The sequence below is a fragment of the Lepus europaeus genome, chromosome 2 (assembly GCF_033115175.1).
Source record: "Lepus europaeus isolate LE1 chromosome 2, mLepTim1.pri, whole genome shotgun sequence".
In the NCBI taxonomy this organism is placed as follows: Eukaryota; Metazoa; Chordata; class Mammalia; order Lagomorpha; family Leporidae; genus Lepus; species Lepus europaeus.
Window position 1 is genome coordinate 6149550 of NC_084828.1, and position 14496 is coordinate 6164045.

The 14496-nt window shown below is 38.0% G+C and overlaps 1 protein-coding gene across 2 annotated transcripts in view; it reads left to right on the top strand.

Annotated features, from left to right (window-relative positions):
- BRWD1 (bromodomain and WD repeat domain containing 1) overlaps positions 1-14496 on the top strand; it is a 113476-nt gene that overhangs the window by 90002 nt on the left and 8978 nt on the right. For both annotated transcript variants that reach the window (XM_062204926.1, XM_062204934.1), the window contains 8 exons: positions 1429-1490; positions 4239-4394; positions 4593-4713; positions 6242-6367; positions 8409-8481; positions 9457-9498; positions 11147-11293; positions 11917-12069. In XM_062204926.1, coding sequence (XP_062060910.1) covers positions 1429-1490; positions 4239-4394; positions 4593-4713; positions 6242-6367; positions 8409-8481; positions 9457-9498; positions 11147-11293; positions 11917-12069 — 880 coding nt within the window. The remainder of the gene's footprint in view (positions 1-1428; positions 1491-4238; positions 4395-4592; positions 4714-6241; positions 6368-8408; positions 8482-9456; positions 9499-11146; positions 11294-11916; positions 12070-14496) is intronic.

Below are 14496 nucleotides of genomic sequence, written 5' to 3' on the forward strand. Positions count from 1 at the left end.
TGGCTACAATGGCTGGAACTGTGCAGATCTGAAGCTAGGAGCTTCCTCTGGGTCTCCTACATGGGTGCAGTGGCCCAAGGACTTGGGCCATCTTCCACTACTTTTTCAGGCCATAGCAGAGAGCTGGATTGGAAGTGAAGCAGCGGGGTCTTGAACCGGTGCCCATATGGGATGCTAGCAGGCAGTGGCTTTACCCGCTATGCCGCAGCTCTGGCCCCAAACTAAAGGGATTTTATTCGATATTTTTAGTGGGCTTTTGAAAAACTCAAGAGGCAGATACACAGACACAACCAGAGTGTTTGTATCCATTGGTTCACGCTCCCAAATGCTAACAATGATAGGGGCTGGGCCAGACCAAAGCTGGAATATTGGAACTTAATCCAGACCCGACAGGGTTTCTGTATTATCAAGAAGCTGGAGTGGCTGGTGCTGTAGTGTAGCCAGTAAAGCCACTGCCTGCAGTGCTGGCATCCCATATGTGCCCTGGTTTGTGTCCCGGCTGCTCCACTTCTGATTTAGCTCTCTGCTATGGGCCTGGGAAAGCAATAGGAGATGGCCCAAGTCCTTGGGCCCCTGCACCTGTGTGGGAGACCCGGAGGAAGCTCCTGGCTCCTGGCTTTGGATTGCCCCAGCTCTGGCCATTGCGGCCATTTGGGAAGTAAACCAGTGGATGGAAGATCTCTCTCTCTGCCTCTGCCTTTCTGTAACTCTGCCTTTGAAATAAATAATAAATCTTAAAAAAAAAAAAAAAAAGAATTGGGATCAAACTTTGAAAAAAAAATGCTGGAGTCAGTAGCTATAGCTGAATTGACTCTAGGTATTCTGATGGAGAATATGAGCATTTTAAAAACTTGGCTTAAATACTCACCCACCCTGTACCTGACTTTTAACTGCTATTTGTCACATGAGATCAGATGGGCAATTTTCTACTGTGTCCTCATGTCAGTGCTCCGAAAGTTTCTGATTTTGGATTTCAGATTTTCAGTTAGGGATTCTCAGTCTGTAGTTCCCTCTGGTTCAGGTTCTGCTTGCTTATCCGAGACTGTTTTTGTAGGCTCCTAATGTTTACTTTACCTAATACTGTTGGAGTCATAGTTAGGAGCAGACAGTACATTTTTATGCTTTTCCATTGGCTGTGGTTTAAAGTCCACTTTGTGAAGCATTGCATTCCAACTCTTCGTACTTTGAGTTAGCTATTCACTTACTTTGGTGACAGTCCACACATGATTCCTGATTTTGTTCTGAGTCTTGATATGCATATTAACACTTCAGAAAGCATTTAGTGTTAGTATTTAAAATTTATTTGCTGCATTGAGGTGGTTTTCATGTTTTTTAATCCTTTTATTTTTATGATAAATTCCTAGCTAGTATTCTGAGTTAGTTTTCATGAAAGGCTAATTAGAATTTTGTTTTTGTTTTTTTGAATAGGTGGGACAATACTGAAATTGAAAAACTTAGCCCGTGGGATATGGAGCCAATTCCTGATAATGGTATATATTTGTTAACTAATGAAAATATGTCAGGTTTATATTCTCAGTCTTTTATCTAGCCTATGCACATGGAGCATCTGTGTGTTCAGCTTACCACAGCAGTGATGTGCTTTACCAGAGCAAGACAACAGCGTTCTCTGACTCCTGACCTCAGATTCTGGGTTGATTCTGCCTCCGTCTTAGCTTACTATCACTGTTCATGTAGCCCGAGGTCTTACCTCCCTCATGTAGTCTTCACTTCCTTTTCTTCGTCCTTATTCTGTTAGCCTTATTCTTTGTTGAAGATACAGCCCCGACTTGACAGGGATCTGTCTTCTCTGATTTACCCAGCTGTCCTGCTGTGGCTTGTCTGTTTCTTTCCTGTGAGAAGTAGACGTCTGGTCTGGTGGGCAGCCAGCTTGTCCTCCAGTGCTTGCTGGCCCACTCTGTTACCTTCTGCAGGGCTTATTGTTTACATGTAGCTCATCACCTCCTTTTTCCCTTTATGTTAGAATTTGTCTCGTACCTTTTATTCAGTTTTATTGAACATTTTGTTATCTCCTCTGGTAAGCTTTCTGAAAGGGCAGTTCATATTTCTTGCCTCCAGTTCTTCATCACTAGTGTTTATTCATCTGTAGAACTCTTGTCTTTCCACAGTCTTTATTTTAAGATACACGAAGTGTTTACTCTGTGAGATTCTGCTATGTCCGTCCCAGGGACTGAGCTGTTTTTTTTTTTTTAATGTTTTGTTTTTTGTATTCTATCTCCGTATATATGTCTAGCTTTGTTTTAGGAATAAGGATTTTTTTCAAATAATTTTTTTATAACTGCACTTTATTTTCCAAATTTATTTTTCATTTGAAAGGTGGAGACAGACATAAAGATCTTCCACCCACTGTTTCACTGTCTAAATATCTACAACAGTCAGTTCTCTGAAGTAGGGGGCAGGGGCCCAGCTACTTGAGCTGTTACTTTTTGTCCCCTTTCCCCCAGGGAATACAGTAGCGATAGTCTGGGCTGGGTCCTGAAACTCCATCCATGGATGGCAGAGACCTAACTCCTTGGGCCATCACCTGCTGCCTCCCAGGGTGCACATTAATAGGAAGCTGAGTTGGGAAGCAGAGCCTGGAGTTGAACCTAGGTACTCTGGTACAGGATGTAGGCTTCCTAACCACTGAATCAAATGCTTGCCCATAAAATACCTCCACCTTAGGATGACAGACTGTCTTCTCTCCTATTTCTTTTATGTCCAGGCAGAAAATAAATTTGAAAATCATTTTCTTTGTAACAATATGAGTTATAAGCTGTTAGGAATCATTTACTGTTTACATTTAAAAAATCCATTCCTCAGAAACAAGGCTGGATAAGAATTGTAGTAAATCAAAACCTTTGAACTTCATGAGCATTTGTAATGTAATTAAGCAGCTGAAACTTTGTGAAGTCTTAACTGGTAAGTTGCTTTTGGGAAGGCACCCATAGGCATTCCCTGTACCATTTAGTATATAAGCTGCCATAATGATGTTCTTCTCAATGTTCTAGCTCCTCCTTGCAAAAGTACTTTGAGTTAACATTTTGTTCTGTGTTAGAACTCATAATTAGATAAAATACTTTGAGCTAACTTGGATTTTCTTTTCTCTTTGGAGTTATAAAAACTTGAGGATAGGCGTTTGGCCTGGCAGTTAAGACATCATTTAAAGACGCCTGCATCCAATATTGAAGTGCCCTGGTTTGATGCCTGGCTTTGGTTCCTGACCCCAGCTTTGTGCTAATGCAGAGAGATCCTGGGAAGCACAAATGATGGCTCAAGTAACTGGGTTCCTGCCGTACACAGGGAAGATCTGGAATGAGTTCCTGGCTTTCAGCTTTGGCCCAGGCACCACTCCCAGTTTAACCCTGGCTGTTGGGGGCGTGTGAGGAGTGAACCAGAAAATAGGAGCGTGTGTCCTCTTCTCTCTTAAATAGATAAGTAAATATTCAAGACAGAGACCTCTTAAAAATAAAACTTTCTTGGGGCCGGCGCCATGGCTGACTTGGCTAATCCTCTGCCTGTGGTGCCAGAATCCCATGTGGGCGCCCGGTTCTGGTCCCGGTTGCTCCTCTTCAGTCCAGCTCTCTGCTGTGGCCCGGGAGGGCAGTGGAGGATGGCTCAAGTGCTTGGGCCCTGCACCCACATGAGAGACCAGGAGGAAGCACCTGGCTCCTGGCTTCAGATCGGCGCAGCACACCGGCCGTAGCGGCCATTTGGGGAGTGAACCAACGGAAGGAAGACCTTTCTGTCTCTCTCTCTCTCACTGTCTAACTCTGCCTGTCAAATAAGTTAAAAAACAAAACAAAACAAAACTTGCTTTTGTTTATGCTTTAAAAAAGTTGAGAAAATTAGCTGTTTGTCAAATGTTGGGATTATTTTACCTATTTTGTCTGAACTTTACAGAAATTAATTTCGGCCGTATGTAGATTTTAAAACCAATGCTGCCATTTGGTTTGTGTTTTCAGATGCTTCTGGGTTAAGTTTTTCTTTTTGAAGAAATAGACTATCCTATGATGATGCTAATTTTATTAGAATAGGTAAATTATGATTATACCTGAATTTAAGCAATTTGATGATGTAGATCTATAACTGAAAGAATTGCGCATTTGAACTGTTGTGTTTAACTGTGGTGATAACTTCATTCTTGAGGTTTGAAAATTGAATCTCAATACAACATATATGCTTTTTGGATTGATTTCCCCTCCCCTCCCTTTTCTGTTCTTTTCAAATGGGATTCGTAGTTGATCCACCTGAAGAGTTAGGAGCCAGTATTTCAGTTACATCAGATGAACTAGAGAAATTGCTCTATAAACCACAAGATGGTGAATGGGGTCAGAAATCGAGAGATGAAGAATGTGACCGAATTATCAGTGGTATAGATCAACTTTTGAATCTTGGTAAGTGTTTTTAGGGTGAGAAGTTTCGTTTTCAGATTTTTAGGAATACACTTTAAATAGCACAATTGAAACTGTGTTCCTTAATTCTTGCTTGTTAAATTTTGATTTATCCTGTAATTTTAAACATAGTTCTGTCTTATCAATGATTTGTAGAGATATAATGAATTTGTTGATAAACTTTTCTATGCTCCCTAACAGATATAGCAGCAGCTTTTGCAGGCCCTGTTGATCTGTGCACATACCCGAAATACTGTACTGTAGTAGCTTATCCAACTGATCTTTACACAATTCGAATGAGGCTTGCTAATCGGTTTTACAGGTTAGTAGAAATTTTCTTTTAAAATAGTTAAAAAGCTGTTGGGCCTTCCATGTGAGGCAGACAGAGATGGTGGTTGATGGGGGTGATGTTAGTGGAGCAGAGGACTGATCAGCACTTGTTTCATTCTCTTTATTCGTTATAATATTGTGTAGATGCCGATGGGTGGGAGAGATTGTTACCAAGAATAACATTAAATACTGTATTTCAATTCTCAATCTTTAGTAAACAGATTGTTTAAAAAAATTGCTTAAAGATTTATTTACTTGAGAGAGAAAGGGAGGGGTGGGGAGGGAAAGAGAGGGAGAGACAAAGATCTTCCATCCACTGGTTCACGGCCTAGATGGCCACAACAGCCAGAGCTGGGGTAGGCTGAAGCCAGGAGCTTCTTCCAGGTCTCCCAAGTGTGTGGAAGGGTTCCAGTCACTTGAGCCATCTGCTGCTGCTTTCCTAGGCCCATTAGCAGGGAGCTAGAGCTGCAGTAGAGCTGCTGGGACTGTAGCTGGTGCCATTATGGGATGCTGGTGTCACACATGGCGACTTTACCTGCTGTGCCACAACACTGGCCCTTGATAGTTTCTGTGTTAAAACTTGTATTTAGCTGTTTAATTAAAAATAAAAATTAATTAGTTGGAGTTTGATGAAGGATTGATTCCCCAAAGGCATTATTATCTTCAGCTTCTAGAATGCTAGCAATATAAAATTTCCTATTCTTAATGATGCTTATAATTGATAAATTTTTGTAATTCAGCTACTTTGAGAAATTACCTTTACAAGAAAGTTTTTTTTTTGTTTTGTTTTGTTTTTAAGATTTGTTTATTTGAAAGAGTGACAGGGAAAGGCATGAGAGAGGGTGAGAGAGATCTTTCATCTGCAGGTTCACACTCCAAATGGTTGTAACAGATCTGGGTTAGGCTGAAGTCAGGAGCTAAGAACTCCATCTTGATTCCCCACATGAGTAGCAGGGACCTAATTAAATTACTTGGTCCATCTTCCACTACCTTCCTAGGCACTTTAAGAAGGAAGTTGGGTCAGAATTAGGGTGATTGGGACCCCTACCCACTACTCTGATATGGGATGCTGGTGTCAGCGGCTTAACTACCTGTGCCGCAGTGCTGGCCCCAAGAAGGGTTCTTGTGTCCACAGTATCTTACTGCTGTAATCGGATACCATGTTGGAATGAGAAAGCACCTTGTAGTTTACGGTGAGATTGACTCTTCTAGGGTTTGTGGCTTTTAACACATTTTCTTCACTGAGTATAGGTAGTATGAAAGAGGATTACTTTCTTGGTCTTCTGTATGTGATTAAATGATCTGTTATGACTTTGGTCCTTAAATTATTTCCTGCAGTTCCATGTGCAGTGTGATTGCTAATGAGTATGATCAAGTCTATAGCATTGGATTATGTATTACAACTTCGCACTTACGATTTGTTTTTATTATGTCATGCTGGTTTCAGTAATGTGCTGCTTTTGTAAACTTGGTTTCTGTCTTCATTTTCTAATCCCTGAATTACCTACTCTATTTTGAAGGAGACTGTCAGCATTAATTTGGGAAGTCAGATACATAGAACATAATGCCAGAACATTTAATGAACCTGAGAGTGTAATCGCAAGATCAGCTAAGAAGATAACTGATCAACTTTTAAAGTTTATCAAGTAAGTAGGCTCACAGATGTAGAGTGAAAGTGACTGTGTGCGCTCTTATAAACATCTAGTTGTTAGTTTTTACACTGAATTTAACCTGTTTAATGTTTTACAGTAGGTGACATTTCTTTACATGCTTATTATGACTAATTTCAGGAAAGAAATGGAAGATGATAAATTCATTTTTTGTGCTTTTTAAAGTAATTTCATACTACAAAGAGTTGCTATATACCCTTTATTTAGTGTCCCCCTAGAAAAACATGATGTATATTCTTAAAAATGTTAAAAACTTAGCCAGCCCTGTGGCTCACTAGGCTAATCCTCCGCCTGTGGCGCCTGCATCCCGGGGTCTAGTCCCGGTTGGGGTGCCGGTTCTGTCCCAGTTGCTCCTCTTCCAGTCCAGCTCTCTGCTGTGGTCCGGGAACGCAGTGGAGGATGGCCCAAGTGCTTGGGCCCTGCACCCGCATGGGAGACCAGGAGGAAGCACCTGGTTCCTGGCTTCGGATCAGCGCAGCGTGCTTGCCGTAGCAGCCACTTGGGGGGTAAACCAATGGAAGGAAGACCTCTCTCTCTCTCTCTGTCTCTCTGTCTCTCTCTAACTGTGCCTGTCCTCCCCCCTCCAAAAAAAAGAAATGTTAAAAACTTCAGTCTTTGCATAAAACTGTTGACTGGAGCAAAGAATTTATTTGGATTTCACTGGTGTTTACAACAGGGTCTTTTGTGTTTCAGCATCTAATCCAGAATCCCCATTGCATTTATTGTTTTGTTTCCTTAGTCTTTTTCAGTCTGTTCCTTGGTCTTCCCTTTTTTATGACCCCACAACCAAAAAAATATGCATTTATTTGAGAAGCAGGAGAGACATAGGGTGCTAATTTACTGAATGCCTATGATGGCTGGGGCTGGGCTGGGGCTAGAATTGGGAACTCAATTCACAAACTCCATCATTTTTAGGAATGTTGTTTGGTTACTTGTAGAATATACTTCATGTTGGTTTATTTTCTCATGATTAGATTGAGCTTTAATCTATTTTTGAATTACAGCCCATGGAAGTATTATACATGTATATGAATATTTCATATATTTTCTTGCAGTGAGAAATCAATTTGGAATAGAGTGAAAAGTGATCTTGAAATTGAAACCCAAGTATTAACCCAGTTTGTTCTAGCAAGCATTGTCTCAAACATTAGGTGAATGACTCAGATTCAGTGTCCTTTAGAATTAATGAGTTTGGCTATATGTCCTTAGGTGCCCTTTTTATGTAGCTATAAAAATTCTTTGAAAGAAAATTATTTATGAAACAGTACTGTCATATTCAGCTTGTCTAAAAACTGGAGGAAACTGATTACTGTCAACTTTCTTGGATTGATTTTTTTCCTAGGATTAAATTACTAAATTACCTCCAAATTCACCTTTTCTGCTTCAGAAAATCACATGCCTACTTTTATCTCCTTCATGAGTAGATAATTCCTACTTGAGGAATTTCTGCTTCTATATGTATAGTGAAGTTTCTACTTAATTTTTTCTTCTATTTCTGTTATCTTGAATTAATCATTTTCCTGATACTTATCTTATGAATATTGATAGTGATGATACTTGGTAAAATTTATCAATATATTCAGTTGAGGCCATACATGGGTTATTTCTGGATTGCCAGCTGATTTCTGTACATACTTAACTGTAAAAAAAGTATTCAAGATTCTTATTTAGGATTTAAGTTTGCCTGTTTCTGTTTCAAAGGATTTCTCATTTATTTAAAAGGCAGAGAGATAAAATATCTTCAGTCAGCTGATTCACTCCCCAAATTGCCACAATAGCTGTTACAGGTCTGTGCCAAAGCCGGGATTCTGGAACTCTATCCAGGTCTCTCATATGGGTGGGCCAAGATGGCCAGTTTTTTACACAGAGGAGGTCTGGGTCAAAACTTGGTATTTCTGTTTGAAATATGCATGCATGGGTTGTATACTTTTTTGTGTGTTAATGTGTGGTTTGAGTCCTTTGCAACTGTAAGTATATCTGCATACGATACCATTAATGTGGCAATTTGTTCTTCTAGGAATCAAGACTGTACAAATATCTCAGAACTTTCTAACATGTCTGAAAGTGATGAGCAAAATGCTGAGGATTTGGTATGAAGTTTTGTCAATTTTATAATCATTTTTGTTAATTTCAACTGATAATTTAAAAATGACAAAAAATGTGGGTGACTTTGCCAATTTTTGCTCTATTCCAATGAACTATGTAAATTTGAAATTTTATAACATGTATTTATTAAGTTACCTGTATCAAATATGAGGAAATTTGTTCTGGTGATAATTGATATCAGCTAAACTATATCTAAATAATAGTTTTAGATGTGGAATATGTTCTCTTTCCAGATTTTAGCAAGTGCAAGATTTATAAAAGTACCTTTTTTATAAAAGGTACTTTTTATTTTATTTTTTATAAAACCAGCATCTGTTATTTTTAATCATTATTAGAAGTTAAGGAAATTGACCATGCTCAAAGTGCCAGACATCTTTTACTTGATGTAGTACTGAAGTTTAAGTACATGGGCAAATAACAGTAGTGTGTAATTTCACTTTATACAGAACAAGGCTGTGGTATGTGATTATAGGATGTTTTTCAAAAAGAATTTATGGTCAGTCTCCACAAGCTCCTAATATATAGCAGGCTCAAAAAATTTTTTTGGTGGAATAAAATCACATATACTAGTAAGTGAAATGGGGAGTAAGAAAATGTGTTGAACATCAAATTCAGGAACTATAGGAGACTGCGTGTTTCTGGGGTTTTATGGTTAAAGGTAAAACACAAAAGCTCCTTTTGCTTGTTGTATTAGGAAATGCACAAAGTGACTCTTTATAATAATAATTTTGAGTTTTGGTATTAGTGCATTTTCTTAGTGGATGTGAAAAAGGTTTTTTAAGAATCACAGTGTGTTTTGATGCCTGGCTGTCACAAAGATTATCTGATAGTCTTTTTGAGATTTTGCTAATGACGTTCCAACATTGATAAGGCCAGATGTTTTCATATACTTTTTAAAGAAGATCATTTTATTTCTGTTGAGAAGGCTGACAATGAAAGTGCTCTGATTTTATTCCTAGGATGATAGTGATCTCCCTAAAACATCTTCTGGAAGAAGGAGAGTAAGTCACTGCATTGCTTGACTTCTGTGGTTTGCTTACTCTTTGTTTTAAAATATTTTCGTTTTTTTTTTTTTTTTCTTGGAAAAGTAGTAGTTATGCAAATGCTGAATATTTTATGAGAAGTATCACTAAGAAGAGAGATATAGGAAAGATTTAGTGGAAAAGTAGAGATTTGAACTGTATTTTCTGAGATGAAATGAGAAAATTTTAAAAAATAGTGGCTATTAGAGCAAAGACAAAACTAAATTCGACATGTGTATTTAACTGTGCCCCGTGGGTTAGTTAAGGGCAGTGGCCCAACTGGTGTTGAGGTTGAATGTTGGAGTGAACATGTGGCTGTGTCTGGCGATTACATCAGAAACCCCAGGGTATTAGAGATGAGTTAAGGTTTAGTACAAGAATGTGGTTTGAAGATTGGAAACCTAGTCAGGGATAGTGTTTGCCTGAAATTGAGAGGAAAGAAAAATGATGAGACCTTGTGAAGGGAAACTTAACCAGCATTTGGTGACTGAACCTAGTTTAAAATTGCAGATTTGTTGAGAAGATAAGATTGAGGGGTGAAAACGGGCAGAATTTGTAGGAATAAATTTAGGACATTGGGTGATTATAAGTTTAACTCCTAAGTGCTAATGTAGTAGGTTAATTAAAAGTAAAGGCTATTCATATGGAAATACTTAAAACATTTAACACAGCTCATTTTAAATTTCATCCAAATGCTCTTGACAATTAAGCTTTTGTATCAAATACTAATTTTCACAATATGCTTAGTACAAATAACATTAGAAAGTTATATCTGAAATAATATCATCTGATTTGTCAGTTTCATTTTTAAAGAAGCTCCCAAGTACTTAATATCTATATGTTTGCTTTGTTTGCTGTAGCAAAAGACACATTTAGTTGATTGCTTAAATATTTAACATGTATTACTGTGCAGTTATGTAGATTTGATATTTGACATGAATCTTCCTGGGTCAAAATCATCATGTTGGCATGGCCAGAACCTCTAGATGGGGGAGCTCTCCTTTTCTAGCATCTAGCTTTCTCAGGTCCTTGGCTATAGGTTCTCTTCTTCCAACTTGAAGTGAGCCGTGTAGCATTTCCAGTCCTTCATTCTGATCCTTCTGCCCGTGCAGTTCATCCAGGATAAACTTCCACCCCTAAGGCCATATGAACCCTTAACTAAATCTTCAAAGGACCTCTTTCCCTGTAAGGTAACATAGTCTTAGGCTGTGATAATTGCAATGTGGACATCTTTGGTGGAACCATTAATCTTTCACATCATCACATGTAATCCTTCATACTATGTCAAGATAAGCTTTATATACTTGGGAAAGAGTTGGTGGATAATGTGCCCCAAAAGAATACTATTCTTAGCTAATCTTAAGTTTTTTTCTGGGACTGGCAAGTTATATTAAAACATATTAAATGACAAGTTTTAAAATTTTGATTCTGGAAAAATAGAGCAAAATCTGTGACATTATTGTGTGAAAAAATAGATTTTTCCAACCGCAAAGACAATCTAAAATAGCCATAATTCTTAGTACACAATAAAGAAGAGAGAAGCTGAGTTACATTTTTACCAGTCTTGTCTTACAGTGTGAATTTCCTAAGACTGAAAACATTTTCAATATTATGGATATATTTTTAGGTCCATGATTGGAAAAAAAGGAGCAGCAAAGCTACAAACTGTGTTGAAAGCAACTGGAAGAGACAGTGTAAGGAACTAGTGAACTTAATTTTTCAGTGTGAAGACTCTGAACCATTTAGACAACCTGTTGATTTGGTTGAATATCCAGTAAGTTTCCACTGCTGGGGGCTTTTCTTGCTATGTGGTGAGGAGTTTGGGTTAGAATTATTTTAAACTTTTAAAAAATGTTTAGATTTTCTGTTAATTTTATTTATTTACTAATTTAGCTGTAGAAATAATTTTATATGGTTTTCTGTAATTTAACAGACATTGTTGCAACAAATCTAAGAACTTAAAGAGTTTTAAGTAAAAATGGGAGGTTTCTACATCATTATTATCTTTGTAGGTGCACTACCAGAAAAACTATAAATTGGGTAAAAGTATATGTTTTTACTCCTCAAATAAAGGAATTGGAAGATGACCGAAAAATAGTTTGATTATAGCAGCAGAGATTTATTGTAGGAAGCTTGGAAGTTTCTGAAGAGTATAAAGCAGAAAATCAAAAAAACTGTGCCATATCCCACTACTGAGAGATAGACGTTAATATTTTGGTGTATTTTGTTTCTTTTTGTCTTTTGTGTTTGGGCTTCTTTTTAAACATTATTAATGAATCTTAAGACCTACATGCTCTTTTTTCTTCCTCATTTCATATATTTTTAGAGAGCAGATACATTTGCATTTGTAAGAGTGGAAAATAAATCTATGAACTAATTATTATTCTTAAAACCTAGGACTACCGAGATATTATAGATACTCCAATGGATTTTGGAACAGTAAGGGAAACTCTAGAAGCGGGAAATTATGACAGCCCTTTGGAATTTTGCAAAGATATCCGATTGATATTTAGCAATGCAAAAGCATATACGCCAAACAAAAGATCGAAGGTAATTTTTAAGTGGTTCATAAAAAAAAAAGTCTGTATGATCTGTGTGGATAATTTTGTATTGCTGGTACAGGTTGAAATATTAACAATGACTGAATAAAGCAGTACTGATAGAACAGAGTATCTGTCACTGGCCAAATACCTACAGTTTTTGCCTTTATAACAGTTGATGTTTATCATAATCTCTTAGTTTTTTGAGCATATGAGGATTGGTAGAAGGAGAATATTAGTAGAAAGCAATAGTTTAATACATAAAATGAAAAGAGTTCCTGTTTCTTGTATAGAGGAGGATTGTAAAAAGTGGATTAGAAACACTGGTGCAGGTGGGAAGAATACTAAAAGTGATCAAAGGGAAATCTGAAGTGAGGGTGGGACTACTGACATAGCAGTAAACCTTCTGGATCTGAAGAAGCAACACAAGAGCTACCTGATTATTTAATACAAATAGAGCTTTCCTCAATTTTTGTTAAAATGTTTTATGTTGGATAACTTTACAGACCTTAGTGAAATATAATATAAAAAAGCTTACACATCACATTGTGCCAAGAATCTTCACACACATTGCATATTTGAAGCCAGTGTGCTGGATAATTTAAAAACAATAAAAAAATTTAAAATAAAGCACTTTTTTGATACCTTAACATTTTTATGTGTACAGTGTCACTACTAATTAACTAGTGGGCTTTATTTCCACTTACCCTTCATTTCTTTTCTTTCTTTTTTTTTACGATTTATTTATTAATTTGTAAGTTAGAGTGAGGAGATGCAGTGAGAGAGAGGTCTTCCATCTGCTGGTTCACTCCCCAATTGGCTGCAATGGCCAGAGCTGCGCCGATCTGGATCCAGGAGCCAGGAGCTTTCTCCAGGTCTCCCACGTGGGTGCAGGGGCTGAAGGACTTGGGCCGTCTTCCACTGCTTTCCTACGCATATTAGTGAGGAGCTGGATCAGAAGTGGACTCAAACTGGCACCCATATGGCATGCTGGAATGCTAGGTGGCAGCTTAACTCACTGTGCCACAAGGTTGGCTGCTCTCAGGTGCATTAGGGCCAGAGGTATATTGGCTTTGTGTGTAAAAGTTTTATAGCTACAAGTGGATGTGTAGACTCTGGATTGATTTATTTATCAAAGGTGTAGTTGCAGAATGACATGTCCGTAGAAATTAGTTGGCTCTGGGAGGGGCAGTCGATCAAGGATTAAGGTGTCAAATGCCACAGCTGTAGAGAAAGTAAGAAAATATAGTAATATGCTAATGTTGATCAGCATGTTTTCTCCTGCTTTTTGGCTATTTGCATGTCATCTTTTGAAAAACGTTAACTTGAGTTCTTTGCCCCTTTTTAAATTTGATGATCTTTTTTGTTGTGTTGGGGTTCTTACAATAGACATTAAACTTTTACCAGATACAATTTTCAGATATTTTACATCATTCTATAAGTTGTACTTTCACTTTGGTAATGTCCTTTGATACACAAAAGATTTAATTTTGTTAAAGACCATTTTATCTTTTGTTTCTCATGTTTTTTGTCTTATATCTTAAGAATCCATTGCTGGCCGGCACCGAGGCTCACTAGGCTAATCCTCTGGCTGCGGCGCTGGCTCCCTGGGTTCTAGTCCCGGTTGGGGTGCCGGATTCTATCCTGGTTGCCCCTCTTCCAGGCCAGCTCTCTGCTGTGGCCCAGGAGTGCAGTGGAGGATGGCCCAAGTCCTTGGGCCCTGCCACCCGCATGGGAGACCAGGAGAAGCACCTGGCTCCTGGCTTCGGATCAGCGAGATGCGCCGGCCGCAGCGGCCATTGGAGGGTGAACCAATGGCAAAAAGGAAGACCTTTCCTCTCTGTCTCTCTCTCTCACTGTCCACTCTGCCTGTCCAAAAAAAAAAAAAAAAAGAATCCATTGCCAAATCCATCATGATTATTCCATCTATTCTGAGTTTTGTGATTTAACTCTTTTAAGTTGTTGATCCATTTTAGGTATTTGTATATAGTGTGAGTAGGAACCCAGCTCTTCTTTGACATGCACAATTTCATTTGTTTAACCACCATCTGTTAGAGAAATTCTTCTTTCCTCATTGGTACTTTTTTGTTGAAAATCAGCCATTTGAGTCTGTTTCTAAACTCTCAGTTCTGTTCCACTGGCATAAATGTCTACATGCCAGTAACATAATTTTCTGTAACTTTGGTGATTTTTGAAACTGTCAGGTGCTTTAAGTTTTTATTGTTTAGGTTCAGCTGCTCAGATCCTTTCTAATATATTATGAATTTGAGAATCAGCTTTTCCATTTCTGCAGAATTTCATAATTTTATTAGGTATTCTGATGAATGTGTAGATTGCTTTGAGTTGGGTAGTTTTGATGTTGACAATATTTAGTATCCTTGTCTGTGTATATGGGATATGTTTCCATTTATTTAGATCATCTTTAATTTCTTCTGGT